Source organism: Pristis pectinata, chromosome 19 (genome assembly GCF_009764475.1).
Source record: "Pristis pectinata isolate sPriPec2 chromosome 19, sPriPec2.1.pri, whole genome shotgun sequence".
In the NCBI taxonomy this organism is placed as follows: Eukaryota; Metazoa; Chordata; class Chondrichthyes; order Rhinopristiformes; family Pristidae; genus Pristis; species Pristis pectinata.
In genome coordinates, this window is record NC_067423.1 from 42,864,678 (window position 1) to 42,886,964 (window position 22,287).

The window sequence follows — 22,287 nt, forward strand, 5'->3', positions numbered from 1 at the left end:
CAATTTCAGCATTTTTCCCAACCCTACGAAGTCTAAACTCAAAATGAAACTACTGCTTTTCCATTGATTGAAATGAAATAGGTATTAGCTGATATTGATTTTTTTTTTAAAAAATGCATGTTTAAATATTTTAAGTGTCTTTATTTTCAGTAGAATTACAATTTTAAAATAGTTTTCAGTAATTTGTATACTTTAAATTGCTTTTCAATGTTTATGAATATCAGAAGCATTGAGTTTTAGAACACAGAATATTACAGCACAGTACAGGTCCTTCAGCCCACAATGTTGTGCCGACATTTTATCCTGCACTAAGATCCATCTAACCCTTCCCTCCTACATAGCCCTCCATTTTTTCTATCATTCATGTGCCTATCTAAGAGTGTCTTAAATGCCCCTAATGCATCTACCCCCACAAGCTCTGCAGGCAGTGCATTCCACACACCCACCACGAACACCACTGGCCATCTGCCACCCTCCAATCATCTGGCACTACTCCTGTGGCCTGTCAGGACGCAAGGATCAATCGCCAAAGGGTCAGAAATCTCTTCCTTCACTTTCCATAAGAACCTTGGATATATTTTTGATAGCTTTGTTAGGTGCCTAGAACAGAAGGCATGACTAAGTGGGCAAAGTTTTTTCAGTTTGGTTTGTCTCTTCTCCACTTGATGGCACTACAGCATTAAAGGCCCTGTAGTTGTCCAGGGCCTTACCATACTTCCCTCTGCAAGTTCCCACCTTGTGTGGTAGGTCTGAGGTAATTTTGGAGGTCATTGCATGTATGGACAGCAAGCTGTTGGCTGAAAATTCTGGGCCATGAAAATGTGCAGACAGTATGTATAGGAGTCCAGAGAATGGAATGTTCTTTGCAAGGTAGATTATTGGATGAAGAAATGGCAGCAGGCGACTTATCCCATTTAGTGGGAATGTGCTTGAGCTATTAGAACAGGACCTTGGGTGTTTTAATGGGCATGTCATTAAAATCAGCAAGAATGTGTTCCAAGATAGTTTAAAACAAAAGCAACAGATTGTTGGGATGTGTTGCGGCAACATTTAAGTTCAGAGAGATTTATTATACTGTGTTCCAAAATGATATTGGAAAGGGTAGAGAAGGGCTATATCATTAATTTCAGATTTTAAAAGAATAACATGAGTGAAGATTGAAAATCGCACATCTCCCTTGAGGAGAGAAGAATGAGAGAAGAATTGCTCAATAAATAATTGAAATTATGCTCAGTTGCACTAATTGGATCCAAATATACTTTCTGCCATACATACGTAATTAAGCAAAAGGTTACATCTATAAATAAAGAAATAAAAGAAAATGTAGAGGATTTTTTTTAAATAGAAGAATGGTGAACATATGAAACACAATATTGGCAAGGCTTGTTTTTTAAAAAAGAAACCTTAATAGTTTCCAAGAAGGATCCCGATAAATTTTGGACCAAAATTGGAAGTTAGAAATACTGTGAGTAGATTAATGGATTAAACTTCTTCTTTGATGTGAAGTAATTAATATACCTTGGAATTAAGCCTTTGAGGTAGGCAATTGAATCCAAGGTTATCTTATCTTTGAAGTTTGCCACCTTTTGCACAGAAATTATTGTTAACATAAATGTGAAAAATCAACATTTCCAGTTTTTAGTTAACTTGAATGATTTTCCAGGCATAATCATTGCTAAAGGGCTAATTTAGAATCAAGGGACATAGTTTTAGTTTTATAAGTGATACTTTGCAAATGTGAAGGAACCATGCAAAGTACAGCTGATGGCAGTTGTGTAAGATTACAAGGAAATGGATTTTGTGCTGAACAAGTGGATTTTGCATAAGCGCAAGCTGTTGGCCATTCTTCTGTATTGGTTTCCAAACCGCGTTGCAGTTTTGGAATCCTCATGGAATCAAGCAGTCTAACTGGAAAGGCAGCAAATCCCCACAACCCAAGTTGGAGAATTTGCCCGCTGAACCTCTGCCAGGTTAGACCCAGCACAGGAACTGCATTCCCAATTTCTCTTCATGAAATGAATAAAGTCGTGTCCTTGTGGCATGGAGAAAGGAATATTTTATTGAATGGAGTTTTGTTTTAACAGTTTAAAAGTCTTTTATTTAGTTTTATTAATTATTTGAATTGCATTTGGCTTCTTTAACTTTAAATTGTATTAACTTTTGAATGTTTCCAAATGTTAGAGGTGCTCAGTAATATTAAAAGTTCTGACAGAGCTAACTCTGGGGTGTGGTTTAGCCTGATATTTAGCAGAGCTTGTTCTATACCCCCAACCATATGACAGCATTAGTTTTTCAAGATCCTTCAGATCCTTTTCCATGAGAATCTGGCTATCTTTTGTGTGCAAGTTGACTGGGGGAAATCTATAAAATGTACGTTTGAACCTGGAATCATACAACATGGAACCATGCCCTCTCGCTCACCAAGTCCACACTGGTTATCAAGCACCAGTTTACACGAATCCTACATTAATCCCATTGAATTCTTGCTCCCAATAACTCCACCCAGATTCTTGGACCCACCTACACACTGGGGGGGGGGGGGGGATAATTTACCATTTCAAATGTGAATTCTCTGGAAAATGCTGGAAATACTGAGAAGGATGGTATTGGTATTGGTTTATTATTGTCACTTTTACCGAGGTACAGTGAAAAACTTGTCTTATAAACTGATCGTACAGGTCAATTCATTACACAGTGCAGTTACATTGGGTTATTACAGAGTGCACTGAGGTAGTACAGGTAAAAACAATAACATTACAGAATAAAGTGTCACAGCTACAGAGGAAGTGCAGTGCAATAAGGTGCAAGGTCACAACAAGGTAGATCGTGAGATCATAGTCCATCTCATTGTATAAGGGAGCAGTTCAATAGTCTTTTCACAGTGGGGTACAAGCTGTCCTTAAGTCTGGTGGTCTGTGCCCTCAGGCTCCTGTATCTTCTACCTGATGGAAGAGGAGAGAAGAGAGAATGTCCCAGGTGGGTGGGGTCTTTGATTATGCTGGCTGCTTCACCAAGACAGCGAGAGGTAAAGACAGAGTCCAAGAAGGGGAGGCTGGTTTCCGTGATGCGCTGGGCTGTGTCCACAACTCCCTGCAGTTTCTTGCGGTCCTGGGCAGAGCAGTTGCCGTACCAAGCTGTGATGCATCCAGATAGGATGCTTTCTATGGTGCATCGATAAAAGTTGGTGAGCGTCAAAGGGGACATACCGAATTTCTTTAGCCTCCTGAGGAAGTAGAGGCGCTGGTGAGCTTTCTTGGCCGTGGCGCCTATGTGATTTGACCAGGACAGGCTATTGGAGATGTTCACTCCTAGGAACGTGAAGCTCTGAGAGCACAGATGGGCTCTGTCCGTGGAGTGAATAAGGAAGTTAACATTTCAGTTTAATGGCCTTTTATCAAAATATGGTAAAACTAGAAATAAAACAGATTTTAAGCTGCAGGGGAAGAGGTCTGGAGAGAAGAAGGGAAATGTCTGTGATGGGGAACAAGTGATGCTGCCTCTCTCTTTTCTCTCCTTCCCCAAATCCCATTTTTTTTGGCTTCCTCTCTTTATTTCACTTTAGGTGCATGGCATAAGCCCAAATCTCTCTTTTATACTTTCAGGATAAGATGCAACATATCACAGCATTGATATATCTACCTGCATCGTACCAGTGTTCTATCCTTTACAGATCCCCTGCAGAGGGCTCCACACTGGATGGGAATATCTGCAGGAACGGGAGCAAGTCTTAGGACAAAACCCCAGAAAGACTCTGTGAAAGGGTGTCAGCTAACTAATATTCCTCAGCAGTACGCCAAACAATCTCATCCAGATTTTGATATTTTAATATGGTTTTTTTTTAATATGGATTATTTATTTACTTTAAAATCACTAGCAAATTGAACATCGTTTCTGCAGCCTGATTATACCGAAATCCAAAACTGCTGCAGAGGCCTTTGGGAAGATTGATGAAGATGCGATGTGGTTGTTGAAGAGAGTTACAGTGCAGCACACTGTGTAATGGCCATTCAACCTTCTTCACCGTATTCTTTGTTAAACTGTATTGTTGTGTGTGACACTATAGTTGCCCATTGCAATGTGGCAAGCTTAAAGCCCAGAATCACAATTTAACCAATTGTTATATATTTACATTTCTAAGTACTAAAAGAAAACTTTTGCTCTTTTTATTGAGGTTTATTGGTATCGGATATTTGGTCGTAGTGCAACAGGATCCATTCTCAAAGCCAGGCTGAAAGATATCCACCTTCAGGGTACAGGACGAGAGGTACATAAACAGAACCAATGCATGTGCAATGGATGATCATCCTGTGATATTTAGATTTCCATTTATCCATTTTTAACATGGAACTATCCTTTCTAATGTTCTGTATTTTACCTGCCAAATTGTGTGAAACAATATAGTGTAAAGTATTGTGGAAACCACTTTTTTTCTGACAAAAGGTGCCAGCCTTTGAAGATTGTTTACTGGAGGTAAAAGGCCTTGAACCTAATGAAAAGTACATTTTTGCTGTCGCTGGTTATTCAAAAGATGGAAAAATCATTGGAAAAGGAATCGGAGAGACAACAAAGCCAATTCTAGCATATCATCCACTTTCCATTCTTACGACGTGGACCTATCTTTGTAAGGTAAAACTGCTCTCTGATTAGAAGGTGGGAGATGGATATTACTATTGAAGTCATTTGGGGTGGAGGGGCTGGGTTGGAAAATGGTCTGTCAATCACTGTCAACCATTTCGAACTACTGCACAAAGTCAAAATTACTTATAAAATACTGTATATCTCAATAAAGTCACTGAACCTGAGCACACAGGCCCTTTGGCCCACCACATCTATGTCAACCATCAAGTACCTATCTGTACTAATGCCATTTACCTGCACTTGGTCTATAACCATCTCTGCCTTGGTGATTCAAGTGCTTGGCTACTTAAATGTCAGTGAGAGCATCTGCCTCCATCACACACTGTGGCAATGCATAGTTGATTCCAATGACCCGCTGGGCAATAAAATTCCTCCTTAGATCCCCTCTGAACCTATTGCCTCTTAGCTTTAGACACCTCTGCTCGGAGGAACAGCTTTAAACTATGTATCCAATCTTTGCTTCCCATAATTTTGGATACCGCTGTAAGCTAAAGTTGTTCAAATATAGTTAAGTATTATACCAGCTAGATACAAGTATGCCACAAATAATTAATTGATTATATTTTTACATTGTTCATAAGAATATAATCATACCATTTTGAGAGCATTTTTTCTCAAAAGTTATAATGTTCTAATTGATATTCATTTTATTTAGGCTGCATATCAATTGGGCCACTATCCAGTGACAAAGGCAGCTTTCTCAGTGCTGTGGGATCACTTTGTCTCAGAAGCACCTTCACCCGCTCCAGATCCGTGGTATACTTCAAACAAAACTGAATGGTACATCACTCAGAAAAGGTATAACATTGCAAATTCCTTCATTGTATCTCCTTCACATCTTGTTCAGATCAAGGTGAATTTTGATATCATTAACATTCTTAGGAAGCTCTATTTTTGTATCTCATCCAAAAATGTAAACAGGTTTTAAGGCAAAAAATGCTTTAAAAAAATCTGGTATCTCTCCTTGTAATTCTATCTAAGTAAAATTTATTTCTTTGTAACATTTTTGGAAACTGCTTTTTCTCATAACAGGATTCTACATTTATGAACATTGCATGAATATTGAATTCTCCCACTTTAAGTAATCCCCACACGTCCCTCACCCACCCCCAACCATGCCTCTTCTTTCCTTCCCTTCCCTTTCCTAGCCTATCTCTCTTTCTTCTACCTCCCCCCTCCAACCCCCCACCCCCCCCACCTTCTTCCTCCTTACCTTTGCCTGCTCTGGGACTGCTCTGAGAGCTGGCATACACTCAATGGGTGAAATGGCCTCTTTTTGTGTTGAGAAATATGAAGAATATGAATTTTTTAATTGTTCATTCGTGAGATGTGAACATCACTGGCAATTATTATCCATCCCTATTTACCTAAACTGAGGAGGCAGTTATGATTCAAATTGGTGAGTTTTGAGTTAGGTATGGGCAAGACTGGGCAAGCATGGCAGATTTCCTTTCCTGAATGACATCAGATTTTCGTAACAATCTGGCAATTTCATAGTTACCGTCACTGACACTAGCTTTCAATTTCCCAGCTGCATGGTCAGATTCAAACAAGTCCAGAGATCAATGGTCCATGTTAGCCCAGTAACTTAACCAACATAATCGAAAACCCCTCCCACCCCAGTCATTCTCTCTTCTCCTCCCTTCCATCGGGCAAAAGATACAAAAGATTGAAAACATGCACCGCTAGGCTCAGGGGCAGCTATCCCGCCATTATATCCCACTTTTACGATAAGATGAACGCTTGGTCTCTCAATCTACCTCCACATGGCCCTTACACCTTATTGTCTGCCTGCACTGCACTTTCTATATAACTGTCGCACTACATTCTGCATTCTGTTATTGTTTTTCCCTTGTACTACCTCGATGCACTGATGTGGTGAAATGATCTGTCTGGATGGCATGCAAGACAAAGTTTTTCACTGTATCTCGGTACATGTGAACAATTGAACAATTACCAGTTACTATACCCCCCCCCCCCACCAATTTCTCATTTCATTTTTCTTTTTCCCCTTTTCTTTAGAGCAGACTCGATGGGCCGATTGGCCTACTTCTGCTCCCTTGTCTTGTGATCTTGTGAATTATATGGACTTGGAGTACACAGCACAATTTGGAAGTTTACAGATAATTTGCAACTTGGAAATGTTGAATAATGAAGGGATAGTTACAGACTTCAGCAGGGCAAAAACTTGAGAAAATGGCCAACGAAATGTTGTATGAAATTTAATTTAATCATGTGGTGAGCTTCTGACAACAGCAACAAAATTGCATTTATTTGTAAAGAGTCCCCGATGCTTCACAATTGACCTGTACGATCAGTTTGTAAGACAAGCTTTTCACTGTACCTCAGTACAAGTGACAATAATAAACCAATACCAAGTGCACTGTCGTTGAAAATGGTGACACTGAGTCACATACAGTCAAAATGTAGGGACAAGGCATTACAGAGATAGTGACCAAAACAAGGTAAGTTTCAAGGTTGTTGTGGAGAAGGACAAGGATTGACTGGAAGTTAAGGGCCTGAACTGGGGGAAGACCAATTTCAATTTGACAAGCCAGGACATGGCAAAGTGCACTGGGAGCACCGGCTTGCTGGAAAGTCTGCAAAATGTTGAACGGACTGTGATTGGAAGGAATACAGAGTACAAATGAAAGAGCAGAAGTACATAAGGCTACAGATTGCAACATAGTGAGAGGATAAAACTAAAACCTCTGTCTGGAGAACCTCTTGTGCCTCTGTATCTGAATGTACCGTGCACTTGAAATAAAACAGATGAACTGAGAGCTAATAGAAATAAATAAGCTTGATTAGATAGTCATTTCAGAAACATGGCTGCAGGGTGACATACACTGGGATCTGAATATTAAAGGGTATGTTGCATTTAGGAAAGACAGGAATCTGGGAAAAGGTGTCAATTAATGTTGGACTTGAGGTAATTGCAAGGAATTCAGGAAACCAGTACAGGGAGGCAGTTTGAGTGGAGAAGAGAAATTAAATCACTCATGGGAAGCCCCATAACAGTGATCACATGGTAGGATAGAGCTTAAAGGAAGAATAATAGGAGCTTGTCAGAAAGGTATGGTGATAATCATGGGGGATTTTAATCTGTTTATTGGCTGGAAACTCAGATGGGCAAAGGTAACCTAAATGAGGAGCCTATAGAAAGATATTGGGATAGTTTTTTTTTGTACAGCATATTCTGGAGCCAACCAGAGATCAGGGTAGGAGAGAACTAGTATTATTGAATGAGATTGAATTTAATTAATGACCTCATCAGGTAGCAGTAATATTAATATAATCGAATTTTACGTTCAGTTTGTGAGAGACAAGAATGAGTCATAGGCAAGTATTTTGTACTTAAATAGCGACAGCTATGAGGGCACAAAAGCAGAGCCAGCCAAAATCTGGCAGACTAGTTTAAGGAATCAATAACAGGAACTTAAGGGGCTTTTTCAGAATACAAAGAATAGGTACATTCCAATGAAAAAGCAAAATTCCAGGGGTGGGTGGGGGGAAACACATCATCCAACGTTAAGTGAAAATAAAAGTTAAAGGTAGTATCAGACTTAAAGAAGAAGCACATTATTGCACAAAGATGAGGATGTCAGAAGACTGGACAGAAAGTAAATGACAGCAGTGAAAGACTAGAAAATTAATTAGGAAGGAAACATAGAGTACAAGATAAAACCAGCCATATATATATCCATGTATGCTTGTATATATCCATGTATATATCCATCCTTGTATATATACCGGTATATATCCATACATAAAACCTATATATCATCAGATAATTAGGTTTTCTGTAGAAACTTCAAAGAGAAAAAAGAGTTAACAAAGTCAGCATTAGGCCTGTAGAAAATGTGTTTGGGGAGTTAATTTTCAGGTGAATAGGAAGCAGAACAGACATGAATCAGTCTTTATCTGTATTCAGTTTTTTGGGTTCAGTGTTGGGGGCTGTAACAGAACTGTGCATAGTATTCACATTTACCAACGTTTTATAAAGTTGTACCATAATCTCCCTGCTCTTATAAGCCTTGGATAATGAAGGCAAGTATCCCTTTTGCCTTCTTCATCACCTTATCTATCCTTACTGCAATCTTCAAGGATTCTTGGACTTGTACACCGAGGTCCTTCTGTTCTTCAATAGTTCCTAGGCCCTACCATTCATTGTGCATGTCCTACCCTTAGTAGTCTTCTCAAAGTGCATTACCTCGCATTTATCAGGATTAAATTCCATTTGCTGTTATTCTGCCCATCTTACCGACTGATCGATGTTGTCCTTAGCTTAAGACTATTCTTGTCACTTTCAACATCAGCACCAATTTTCACATCATCTGCACACTTGCTAATCATACCTTCTACATTTATATTCAAATTGTTAATGTATGTAACCGACAGTAAGCATCCCTTCAACATCATACTCTGCTTCCTATTACTGATCCAATTTGCCAATTTATCTTGGATCCCATAGGCTCTAACATTTTGGACCAGTCTCCCCTGTAGGAACTTGCCAAAGGCCTCAGTGAAGTATGCAGTAAAATGTCCAGATCCCGATTTCCAGAAGTTGTTCTCCATTCCCAGAGAACTTTTGTACCGCATCATTTTGATTTTGAAGAGAATGCTGTAAGGTAATGCATGATGACTTTCATGTTATGCCCACATTACTCTAAAACTTCTTTCAGTGACACAGAAATGCAGATTAATTAGCAAGGCAGATCAGGAGAGGATGTTTCCTCTTGTGGGAGAACCTAGAACAGGAGGGGTCACTGCTAACAAACAAATGAGGCAAATTATTTTCTCTCAGTGGTGCGTGAATCTTTCAACTGTCTTCCTCAAAGGGTGGTAGAAGTTGAGTCTCTGAATATCCTTAAGGTGGAGGAAGATAGGTCCTTGCAGAGTTGAATGGAGCCTACTCCTGCTACTAACTCATATGTTCATATGTAATTCAAATGTGTTGAAGTTTCTCACAGTAAACATTAATATGGATGAAAGTAAGGCAGTTCCTTATTTGTTTGCTATAATAACCATATTCATGTTTGTTGGTTTATAGATTAAACAATACTGCTGTACCTCTGGCATCTCCCATTCTTCTACGAAGTTTTCTGGGAAATATCTTCATTGAATCTGATATTAATTGCAAGGAAGGAGCTGCTTTCTGTGACTCTGTCTGTGATGGTGGACCACTCTACAAAGGACAAGTATGTTCTGAAGCAAAACTGAGGGCTGTTCAGAATTGGAAATTGTGTCCTTGTACCAATAGATACCAAATTCAAAACATCAAATAATATTTTCTTGCTAATTTAATTACATTTGAGTAAGAGTCACTCAAAAACATAGGCTGATTTCCTTCAGATGAAGGGAACTTAGAATGAAGTTGTGACTGGTTTTGACATTTTCCACCAGAAATGACATTGATCTTACAGTAGTTTTACCCAAATATAGGTGGTATATTGTGACTTGATTTGAACCAAAGCAATGCTGGGTACCAAAGGCACAATGATATTTAATGGTAACCTAAAAAGTCTTTGTTGTGTGCCATTCTCTTTCCGACCTAAAGTTCTTATAACTGTGTTGTGCAGGAAAGAATGCCCTTGCATTCCACTGGAGCCGGCACAGAATTCTCTGACGTGAATGAAACTTAAGTATAGGGCATTAAGCCCAAGTTGTGTCTCCCATGCCAAACTCCACAAAGAACCCAGCATTGCCTGCAGCCTGGTGCCGAGCAGCTTTGTGTTTCATTGTTCACAAGCACATATACACTTTCAGATTTCCATCATCTTTTTTTTATATTTTTGCATGTCTGGAAATGTCATTTGTGTTTATTTATACAGAGTAGTGACTGAATACTGACAGCTTTGAAATCCTTATCCCACAAAATCCACTAATCCTTTTAAACACAATCAGAATCTATGTAAATGAGGCAAACCAACTGAGTGCAGAAACCATAGATTATATCCAGATTGTCAGAGTTAGTTAACGAAAGTAAACATGTTTGTCTTCTAATCAAAGTACACTGCTCCATTAACTAGTAACCTATTAGTAACCTGGTGTTTTAATTCACAGCTAGGTAGACTGGCGAAATGTGAAAAAATGCTGGTAGCCATTGATCTTGCTGGCTGGATCAACGATGGCAATCAAGCACTGCAGGCTGTTGCCCAGTGCTATGGACTTCTTGCACCCATGATCTTTCACAGGATTCCTTCAGTTCCAGTTGTGCAGGTTAGAATGTTTCTGTGTTAGTTACCTGATGTCCAAAATGGTAGTCTAGAGGGCAGGCATGGTAGTGTAGCGGTTAGCGTAACACTATCACAGCACCAGCGACCCCAGTTCAATTCCGGCTGCTGTCTGTAAGGAGTATTACGTTAAATTAAATTTTTTTTTTAATTTAAATTTTATTTACAGCGTGGTAACAGGCCCTTTCGGCCCAACGAGTCTGCGCTGCCCATTTTAAACCCAAATTAATCTACCCATATGTCTTTGCAATGTGGGAGGAAACCCACGCAGACACGGGAGAACGTACAAGCTCCTTACAGACAACGACGGGAATTGAACCCCGATCGCTGGTGCTGTAATAGCGTCGAGCTAACCGCTACGCTACCGTGCCGCCCTATCTCCCCATGACTGCATGCGTTTCCTCCAGGTGCTCCGGTTTCCTCCCACATTCCAAAGACGCACGGGTTAGGAAGTTGTGGGCATTCTATGTTGGCACCGGAAGAGTGGTACTGGTATTGGTTTATTATTGTCACTTGTACTGAGGTACATTGAAAAACTTGTCTTGCATACCGACTGTAAAGGTCCATTCATTACTCAGTGCAGTTACATTGAGTTAGTACAGAGTGCATTGAGGTAGTACAGGTAAAAACAATAACACTACAGAGTAAAGTGTCACAGCTACGGAGAAAGTGCAGTGCAATAAGGTGCAAGGTCACAACAAGGTGGATCGTGAGGTCATAGTCCATCTCATCGTATAAGGGAACCATTCAATAGTCTTATCACGGTGCAGTAGAAGCTGTCCTTAAGTCTGGTGGTACGTGCCCTCAAGCTCCTGTATCTTCTACCTGATGGAAGAGGAGAGAAGAGAGAATGACCCGGGTGGGTGGGGTCTTTGATTATGCTGCTGCTTCACCAAGGCAGCGAGAGGTAAAGACAGAGTCCAAGGAGGGGAGGCTGGTGTCTGTGATGCTCTGGGCTGTGTCCACAACTCTGTGCAGTTTCTTGCGGTCCTGGGCAGAGCAGTTGCCGTACCAAGCCGTGATACATCCAGATAGGATGCATTCTATGGTGCATAGATAAAAGTTGGTGAGAGTCAAAGGGGACAAACTGAATTTCTTTAGCCTCCTGAGGATGTAGAGGCACTGGTGAGCTTTCTTGGCCGTGGCATCTATGTGATTTGACCAGGACAGGCTGTTGGTGATGTTCACTCCCAGGAGCTTGAAGCTCTCAACCCTCTCGACCTCAGCACCATTGATGTAGACAGGTGCATGTACACTGCCCCCTTTCCTGAAGTCAATGACCAGCTCTTTTGTTTTGTTAACGTTGAGGGAAAGGTTGTTGTCATGACACTTGTGTGACGTGGCGACACTTGCGGGCTGCCCCCAGAACACTCTATGCAAAGATGCATTTCACTGTGTGTTTTGATGTACATGTGACTAATAAAAAAATCTTATCTTATTTAAAAAGCAGTGGAAATGACAGAATAACACAGAATGTGTGGTACAGCAGCAGGAGACTTGTCACTTTCAGTCTATGCTGGTATTTTCACATGCTCCAGAAGAGCCTTTTACCAACCCCTTCATCTAACCTTATTAGCACAACTTTCTCTTCCCTGGGTCTGCCTAACTTTTGCTTAAATAGTAAAATGCTGTCTGCTATAACTACGTCTTGTATTTCATCTGTATTTCTTATACGATTTATTCATGACTATTTTAAATTTATGATACTTAGTTATGGTCACCGCCTCAAATGGAATCATCTTTAATAACCTCAAAGACCTATCAGTTAGCCCCTTGGTTTTCCCTTTTAAGACAATGACCTGTCTAGTATATCATGTTGGGTATCGCTCATGATTGGCCTTGAAAATCTTTCAGTACTTTCTTAAGTACCTATATATTTTTGTCATAACGTAGAGGATAGAACCGCATGTCTAATCAAACTTAGCATCATGGAATGAAACAGCATAGAAGAAGATCTATCCATGAGAACTCTTTGGTAATCTACTGAAAACCAAAAAAAAATGTCAGATCTGAAAATAAAACAAGAATCTGAAATAAAACCAGAAACAACCAGCAGGTCAGTTAGCATCTGTGGAAAGAGTTAATATTTCAGAAGACCTAACCACATTGGCCCCTAACTCGCAGCTGTCGAATGTGAGCTCTCAGACATGTTCTCATATTTCCCACTAGACCATAACCCCACCACCGAACCTCAGGCCATTGTCTCCAGGCAGTCATGGAGTTTATTTCATCAGGACAGCATTCTTTCATAGCCTATGGCCTTGTTATCTTCCATTCCCACACAGCCAGCTTTCCATAATATCCACAAGTAGAACCCATTGTTTCAGCTTGCTCTTGCTCCACCAAACTTATTTCTTCTGATCTGGATTTCATCCTTTCTCCCAGTTACTGCTCACATCTAATGCCCTCTGCCACTTTGCCAGTTTTCAATTTCCTGGTTCTAATTGACTCATCTTTCACTGGATATACAATCCCTCCATCCCACACCTCGATGTTGTGAGGGCCCTCTGCTCCTTCCTTGAACAGAGCCCCAAGCAGTTCCCCTCCACCAATGCACTCATTCAGCTGGCTAAGCTTGTTCTCCCATTGAACAAATTCTCCTTCAACTCCACTCACTTTCTCTAGATGAAAAGTGTAGCTCTCCCATAGACTCTCACGGCTGTCTTGATTGTACCTTGTCCCACTGTATCTCCTGGAAGGAATCCATTCCATTCTCCCCGTTCCTCCATCTGCATTGTGTGTGAGACTATCCACACAGGTGCCCGTGAGGTGTCCACCTTTTCCCTTGGTCATGGCTCCCTTATACTATAACTGACGTAGCCCTCAACCCTGTCTCATTTATTTTCTGTGTCTTTGCTTTTATCCCCTCCCTGACAGAGCAAGGATAGACTTCCCCTGATCCTCACTTTCCAACCCATCAGCCTTCATCCTTTACAAATTCAGCCACCTTGAATGAAATTTTGCCACCAGACACATGTTACCCTCCCCTCCCCTTTCAGCATTTTGAAGGAACCATTCCCATTAGGATTTTCTGATCCATTTTTGCATTTTCGTCAATGATGTTTCTTCTCTCAGCACTATCCCATGCAACGTCTGCTCCTTCTCCTTGTACCTTCCCATCTTCAAGGCACCCAACCAGTCTGTTCAGGCAAATCAGCTTTACAGAGGATTTTCATTCAGTCTTCAGGGATGACCATGAACTTCCAGTTACCTGTCATTTTAATTCTCCTTCCCACTTCCACTCTGGCCTCTCTGTCCATGGCCTCCTGCACTATTCCAATAATACCCAACGTAAGATTGAGGAGCAGTATCTCATCTTCCATCTGGGCATGTTGCAGCTTCCTCTTTTGGGCCAGTTGCAGATAGCCCTCAATTCCCCAATCTTTCAGAAACGTTCTTGAAATATTTCCAATGATCTAGCCTCCAGAGATTCACTACCCTCTCCTGGATGTGTCTGACAGCATGAGGTGGGAAGGAAATCCCAAAATGCTTATTATGGAAGGTTGATGAAAGGAAGAGTTGGGTTGGGTGGTGACATGGATGGTGCAGGTGCCTGGTTGGGGGTCTGGCAGCCAGAGGGCTCCTTGCTCTGTTCAGGAGAAATGGGGCTGAGAACAGAAGTGCAGGAAATCAATGAGGGATCTGTCAACTATCATGGAGGAGAAGGCCATGGATCAGGAAGAAGGAAGATATCTCAAGGACACCTTTAGAAAGTCCCATCATTTGAGCAGATACGGTGGAGATGGAACAACTGGGAGAATGGAATGGAGTCCTTACAAGGGGCGTGTTGGGGGGTGGTGGTGTGGCAAGTATGTCTTTAATTTTTTTTTTGCTAATATCCTTAAATCAGTGTTGTCTGGTTCCTGACCCATCCATCAAAATCATTCAGGGCCTTGATTACCTTCACCTAATTTTTATTTCTTATTAAGTATAACCCCATCTTCCTCAGATTCTCTTCCATGCTGCAATTCTAGAAAATCCCTTTTGCATGTCTCTAACAACTTGACATCCTTCCCACAGTGCAGTGCCCTGAACCATGTACAATTCTGAGGTCTGACCAGATTTAATATGACTTGCATTTGTAATCTATTCCTCCATAACTAAAACCAAATACTCAATCGTTATTAACAACCTTCTCTCTTTGGTGTCCCATCGTCAGGGATTTGTGAACATACCTCCCCAGGTCTTTCCATTCCTGTAACCTCTTTAAAATGCTCACAATGCTTTTCCTATTACCAAAATATATCACTTTGAAGTCTTCTGCCTTAAATTTCATTTCCCATCTTCACTGAAGATTGCTATGGTGCATGTTGTTATCTTCTTTTGATTACTAAATTTCTGAATTTCACATCATTCACCAAGTGCTGGATTTATGCCCTATTAGCAACCAATTCCAAAAAGAGCAATCGTCCTGACATGGATCCCAAGGACCTGCAGAACTACATTGATTGGGGCCTGAATATTGCAGGGTACATGATATTTAGGAAGCTGGGAAATGTGGGCAAGGGGCTCTATTAATTAATGATGGTCTTAGTCAATAGAGATGGGTGACTTAAGTTCAGAAAACTGGGATGTTGAATAGGTTTGAGTGGAGATGAAAAATAACAAAGACAAAAATTCACTTAGGGAATGGTACAAAGGTTTCCAAACAGTGACCATACGGTAGGACAAAATATAAAGGAAGAAGTACTGGGAGCTTGTCAGAAACGAACAGCAGTAACCATAGGGGATTTTAACCTGTATATAAATAGACTGGAAAGTCAGTTGTCAAAGGGAGTCTGGATGAAGAGTTCATTGAGAGTTTTAAGGATAGTTCCTTAAAACAGCACATTCTGTAGCCAACCAGACAGCTCGACCAGTAAACTAAACCTGGGACTGTACAATGAGCTGGTATTAATTAACAACCTCATAATGTAGGGTCTCTGGAAGCAGCAATCATAATGTGATTGAATTTTGATTGTTTAAGGAGAAGAATGGGCTCAAGACCAATATTTTAAACAAGGACAGATATGAGTGCATGAAATGAGTAGAATTTTGAGTGCCAGAGTGATCTGGCAAATTATGTTAAGGGATCAGTCATATTTCCCGACCATGGTGAAGGAGGCCGTTCAGCCTACCATCGATTCTGGCTGTCAGAGCAATCCCATAACTCCCATTCCTCTGTTTCCCTGTAACCCATTCTTCCACCACCCCACTATACTAGGGCTAATTTGCAGTCGACAATTAACAAATGAATGCCTTTGGGACATGGGAGGAAAATGAGTTCTGGGGGAAACTCACGTAGTCACAGGAAGAACATGCAAACTCCACACAGACAGCACCTGAGGTCAGGATTAATCCTGAGTCACTGGAGCTGTGAGGCAGTAGCATTATCTGCTGCACCAATGCACTGCCCAGTCAAGATGCAGTGGCAGGTATTTAAAGGGATCTTTCAAAAATACACGATAGATATATTCCAACAAGAAATAAAAACTTGATGGGCAGGACCCATCATCCATGGTTCAAGATGGTATCAGACTTAAAGAAGCATATTATTGTGCAAATCTGGGTGGCAGCTCAGAAGATTGTACAGACTATATGGAAAAAAAACAACAAATGACTGAAAAGGTTAATAAGGAATGAAAATTAGAGTATGTGATAAAGTTAGCTAGGAATATGAAAACAGATAAGAACTTCTGCAGATATTTTAAAAAGCAAATTAATAAAGTGAGAGCTCATCCTGTAGAATGCAAGTCTGGGGAATTAGCAATCTTCATTATGGGAGGTAGATGTAACATCTCAGAAATTGTTATAAATCAGGAATAAGAAGGGAGGGATGAACTCGGGAAAATGTAACGTAGATTTACCAGAATGATATTGAAACTTCAAGGATTAAGTTGTAAGGAGAGGTTAAACAAACTGCAAGTTGTAGAGTGGCGAATCTCTGTGATACTCTACTGCAGAGGGCTGTGGGGGCAAAGTCAATGGAGGTATTTAAATAAGAGGCAAATAATCTTTTCAATTGTTAAGGAATTCAAGGCTATGGTGAACTGGCACCAAAGAGGAGGTCTGGGATAGATCAGCTATGGTCATATTGAATGATGGGCCAGACTGGAGGGACCAGATTACCCACTCCTGCTCCTATTTTCTTGTGTCCTTGTGTTCCAACTTTTCCCATTTCATTGAAGCTCAGAGAAATGAAACGTTTTTCTCTCTCCACAAAGAAATTGCCTGACCTGCTGAGCATTTCTTTGAACTGGAACTGTCTGTTCTTCAGTGACTCTCTGAGACCGATGCATGATTCTCTGTTTTTCACTCTGTTCCTCCAGAGATGCATTCATTGCTTTGAATTTCTGTGGCACTGTTAGCTTAATCTATGCATCATTTAGAGTCTCATTTTCCTAAATAAATGCGAGATTTTTACTCTTCCTACAAAAATAGGTGTTTATTTGTATTGAAATTTATTTGATAATTATATGTATTTCTCTGTTTATTATGACCTAATTAGTGTTGCATGCAGATATTGAGACTGTGCTACCATTTCCTGAGACCTATAATATATAAATGGTAAACAACATTGGCCTGAGCACTTAGCCTTGTATTTACCACTATTTTCTACCTTTGGCCAGAGTTTCTGCATTTCTTCTCCATTTACTATTTTCTGTTTTGTAGGCAACTTGCTTCCCATTCTGCTAGATCTGCCCTGACTCCATATGCTCTGATCATGTTCATGTGTCTATTATGCAGTACCTTACACAGGAACTTTTTAAAACTCAACATAGATTATGTTGTCTTCTTTTTGTGACATCTTAGAAGTATTCAGTACAGTTGGTTTAAGCATGAACTTTTCTTGCTCTTCATTATATTTTCAGTTTTATTTTTTTCCCTGGATTGCTATTTTTTTCAGCTGGCATCAAATTACAGGGTTTCTAGTCATGTATTGTCACGTGTACCGAGGTACAGTGAAAAACTTTGTTTCACATACCATCCATACAGATCATTTCATCACATCAGTGCACTGAGATAGTATAAGGGAAAACAACAATACAGAATAAAGTGTTACAGTTGCAGAGAAAGTGCAGTGCAGGCAGACAATAAGGTGCAAGGCAATAATGAGGTAGATGGTGAGGTCAAGAGTCCATCCTTATCATATTAGCAGATCATTTAATAGCCTTCTAACAGCAGGATAGAAGCTGTCCTTGAGCATGTATTTTATATATTTTGTATGCATTTATATTTGCATATTTCTGAAACCAACAGGGTGAAACGCATTCAGTGCTTAGGGATGAAATATTCTGCAATACCTCCTTGATTTACTTTGACAAAACATGTACAATTCCAGTAGTTCATGGAATTCCCCATGCAATGGTACTAAAAGGAATGACTGCTTTCAATAATTGTATGACAGGTTCTCACAAAATGCTTGTGTGTCCTGCAAGATGTTGGTGCTCACAGACTAAGGAAACAATTTGGAGTGACTGAAAATGTACAGCATATGATCGGTTGTTTCACATATTATTTGGCAAAGGTACAGTACTTATATTTGTCAATGCCTTCAGAAAATGTAACTTGTTTTTGGCAGTAATGCTCAGTATGTTCATCAGTCACAATGACAGGAATGGAAGAGGACATTTTGTCCCTTGCTGTCCCTCTTAATTTAAGTCACTCCAGCTACTCTATTACATCTTTTTAGTATTTATGTATTCAGACTCCCAAATCTCTCTGCATATTCACACATGTGAATGTGTGTGATCTCTCTTTGATACAGGCAGATAATGCACATCAAATGTTAAAGGTATGTTATTGGTGTGGTTTCGGCATCCAATAATGTAAGGTTCCTCCACCTGATTTTGCACTTAGGATGCTCTGTTTTTGATCTTGAATTGAAAGTGTTAATTACTCACCCATTTTTCAAAACTTTTTGAGATAAATCTCATACCCATAGCCAGCTTAACTTCCAGCAGCAATCTCATTATTCCAACATTTAAGACATTTAAATATTGTTTTATATCGATAGGTATTACAGTGTTGGAAAGAATATGATCTTGCAGTAGAAGTTGCGGCAATTGGAAAGGAGATTCTGCTCTCAACACTTCACGTCACTACAGTGGAGTCAAAGGCACTGGGAAACAAGGAGGATGTTGAACCAATACAAGGACTAGATGTAAATACTCTTTTGTTACGAACTACTGGGTTATAAATCATTATTTTGTTGCAATTTGTATGAGCCTGTTATACAAACGTTTTCCTGCCACGAGAGCAGCCACATTTCAGAATTACATCATTGGGTGTAAACCACTTGGTGCTCCAGTTCATAGATACCCCAGTGGTTGCAGCAGAACTGGTGGAAGGACTGCTGACTAGCCATGGAGAAGGCAGAAGATGGTACTGCTTGAAGATCTTAAGCAACTCAGGACCTAAAGGTCTGTTTTCAGATCGGCACAGGTGGCAGCAGTCCGGCTTGGTTGCTAATGAGCAATCAGGAAACTGGTGATGGACGTGTTAGGACAAAAGCTTCCAGCCTGAGAGAGGACAATCAGTTGATGCACACCAGTAACCATTCCTGGATTTCATGCTCTGCCTCCTGACCTCCAGCACGTTCTGTATTTTCTCTCTGAATCTCGCAGATGCAGAAGTGCAGAATGTGAAGCTGGTGGTTCCCAATAGAACCTTCAGCTGAACATCACCACAAATAGGCCCATTTCTTTTACACCAAATTAGTTTTGCACTGAATTTGTTGTGGGGATAGCTGTTGAGTATTTCATTCAAAGGACAGAAAAAAAGCGAACTGTGCAAGCTGTAAGGTGAAAAAGAATTGCATTTGTGATTGAAGGAGGCAAGGAGAGAGACGAGAAACATATTTTAAAAATTGGTGGCTATTAGAAGTCTGAAGTTATAAGTTCTGCCAGGACTGCAAGATGGCCAGTGCAATTTTTTTCCATTCTCCAAGAAGAGAGAAAAAGGGAAAGTAGCTCACTGGAGACTAATTAGTCTGACATTTCATGGTGGTCTGGTAGTTTTATTACCAAATTCATGATCCAGAGGCTTCTGCTAATTATCTCACCGTGTTGTCAGCTAGGGAATTTGCAGTTAATTAAGTAAATCTGGAAGTAAATAATGCAACTACAAGATGGTCATAAACTTCATCTAGTTTGATAAAAGAAATTTGCTGCTCTGGTCTGTAAATTACTTAAGATCAACAGCAACAAAGTTAACTCCCTGTTTTCAGAAGGGGGAAAGAACTGCTATTCCGGTTCATGATACCTACATCTGCAAATGACTTTAAAAAAGATTTGGTTGTTTGAAAACCATTAGAATCCAAAATTAAAGGTAACAGCAGTTAAAGATGCACGGGTAATCAAGGTTGAGAGAATTTCAATTTATAACTATAACTTTTATATTCAATACCTCATAATGCTAACTTCTTTAGAAGTGCAGTGTGTCGAATCTTTGTAAAGCTGGAGATGAGCAAAGTGATTGCAAATTCATCAACTTGTATAAAAGTATCATTTGTTCAGGACAGTAGATTAATAATGCAGTGTCTATACTGAGCATCATAGTGGATCAGTGATTGGGAAGCTAACCGTTACTTTAAAATTCAGAGAACGTACAGATTCGCCGATGACACCACTGTTGTTGGCAGAATCATGGATGGTGATGAGGCGGGGTATAGAAGTGAGATAGGTTAGCTGGTTGAGAGGTGTCGTAACAACAACCTTGCACTCAATGTCAGCAAGAGCAAGGAACTGATTGTGGACTTTAGGAAGGGGAAGTCAGGTGAACATGCACCGGTCCTCATTGAAGGGTCTGCGGTGGAAAGGGTGAGCAGCTTCAAATTCCTGGGTGTCAACATCTCAGAGGACCTATCCTGGGCCCAACACATAGTTGCAACCATGAAGAAGGCACGCCAGCGTCTCTACTCTCTTAGAAGTTTAAGGAGATTTGGCGTATCATCAAATACTCTGACAAACTTCTACAGGTGTACAGTGGAAAATATTCTGTCTGGATGCATCACAGCCTGGTGTGGAAACTCCAAAGCGCAGGAACGCAAGAGGCTACAGAGAGTGGTGGACTCGGCCAGTTCCATCTCAGGTACAGCTCTCCCCACCATCGACGACATCTACAAGAGGTGATGTCTCAGGAAGGTGCCATCCATCATTAGGGAGCCCCACCATCCAGACCATGCTCTCTTCTTGATGCTACCATCAGGCAGGAGGTACAGGAGCCTGAAGACCCACACCTCAAGGTTCAACAACAGCTCCTTCCCCCTTGCCATCAGGTTCTTGAAACGACTGGAAAATCCTTAACACTACCTCAGACTATATATTTTTCTCTCAATCTTGCACTAGTATTGTTACATCTATTTTGTTGTTCACTTTGTACACGTTGGTTATGTATAATTTATGTTCAGTTTATGTTGACTTGTGTTTGTCCTTGTCTTGTAATGTACCGTGCTGCTGCTGCTAAAAGCTAATTTTCATCCATTTATACCCTGTGTTTGTATGCCAATAACAACAATAAACTTGAACTTGAATTTCTTCCTTCTAAAGCTGAATGTGTTCTTGTGTATGGATGGGTGGATACATTTTGGGCGGGGGTATAATTTGATAGTCTGAAAGGTATGAATTATATTTATGAGAGTCCTTTTCAACTTAATTTCTCCTTGAATACTGAAAGCTGACAATCTTTACTCCCCCAAATATTCTTGTACTTTGTTTAATTAGAACAAATTGGAAGAAGCCATTGCTGGGGAGAAGTTAGCAATTCAGAACACTTTAGAACAACAGGTGAAGGCAATGGACAAAGGCTTGGCTAATCTGACGAAAGAAGGTAAGAAACATGAAGTTTTGTCTCTACTACTTGGCAAAGCGTGATGTCAACTGGTGTACTACTGTTGTATGTAAGAGGTATTTCTTGTTCAGATGTTGTGGTGCAGCTGCAGTCAGCTACAACTCAGCCTCCCAGTTTGACAGTCGCGCTGAATCACACTCCAGAGACTTGAGTACAGAACCCAGGGTGACCCTTCAGTGCAGTACTGGAGGAGATCTGCACTGTCGAGCATATCATTTTTCTGACAATATGTTCAGCTACATTTGTTTATATCCTATCAGGTGTACAAGCAAAATTCCACTGCACTATTGTGAAGAAGAGCAGGTTCTCCCTGGCTGTGCTGGCCAATATCTTTCCTGCAGCAGGGATCATGACATTAAGCTGTCACTATGCTGCTGTTTGTGGGCCCTTGCTGCATGCATACTAGCTGCCTTGTTTCCCACGTTTCACAAAACACTGCATCGACTGCGAAGTCTTCATTTTGTGGACATTCTAGGACTGTGGGGAAAAATGCTATATAATTCCATGACTTTTCTTTTAACCGTTCTTTATAGTTGTGAGTATAATAATTCGTTGTGGGGAATCCGTCTCTTTTATCTTACTA

General features: G+C 40.4%; 1 protein-coding gene across 1 annotated transcript in view; it reads left to right on the forward strand.

Annotated features, from left to right (window-relative positions):
• Positions 1–22,287, forward strand: part of cfap54 (cilia and flagella associated protein 54) — a 47,961-nt gene that overhangs the window by 3,802 nt on the left and 21,872 nt on the right. Inside the window, exons 3-10 of the mRNA XM_052034176.1 lie at positions 4,172–4,264; positions 4,441–4,626; positions 5,294–5,436; positions 9,692–9,839; positions 10,705–10,860; positions 18,262–18,381; positions 18,871–19,017; positions 21,578–21,683. Coding sequence (XP_051890136.1) covers positions 4,172–4,264; positions 4,441–4,626; positions 5,294–5,436; positions 9,692–9,839; positions 10,705–10,860; positions 18,262–18,381; positions 18,871–19,017; positions 21,578–21,683 — 1,099 coding nt within the window. The remainder of the gene's footprint in view (positions 1–4,171; positions 4,265–4,440; positions 4,627–5,293; positions 5,437–9,691; positions 9,840–10,704; positions 10,861–18,261; positions 18,382–18,870; positions 19,018–21,577; positions 21,684–22,287) is intronic.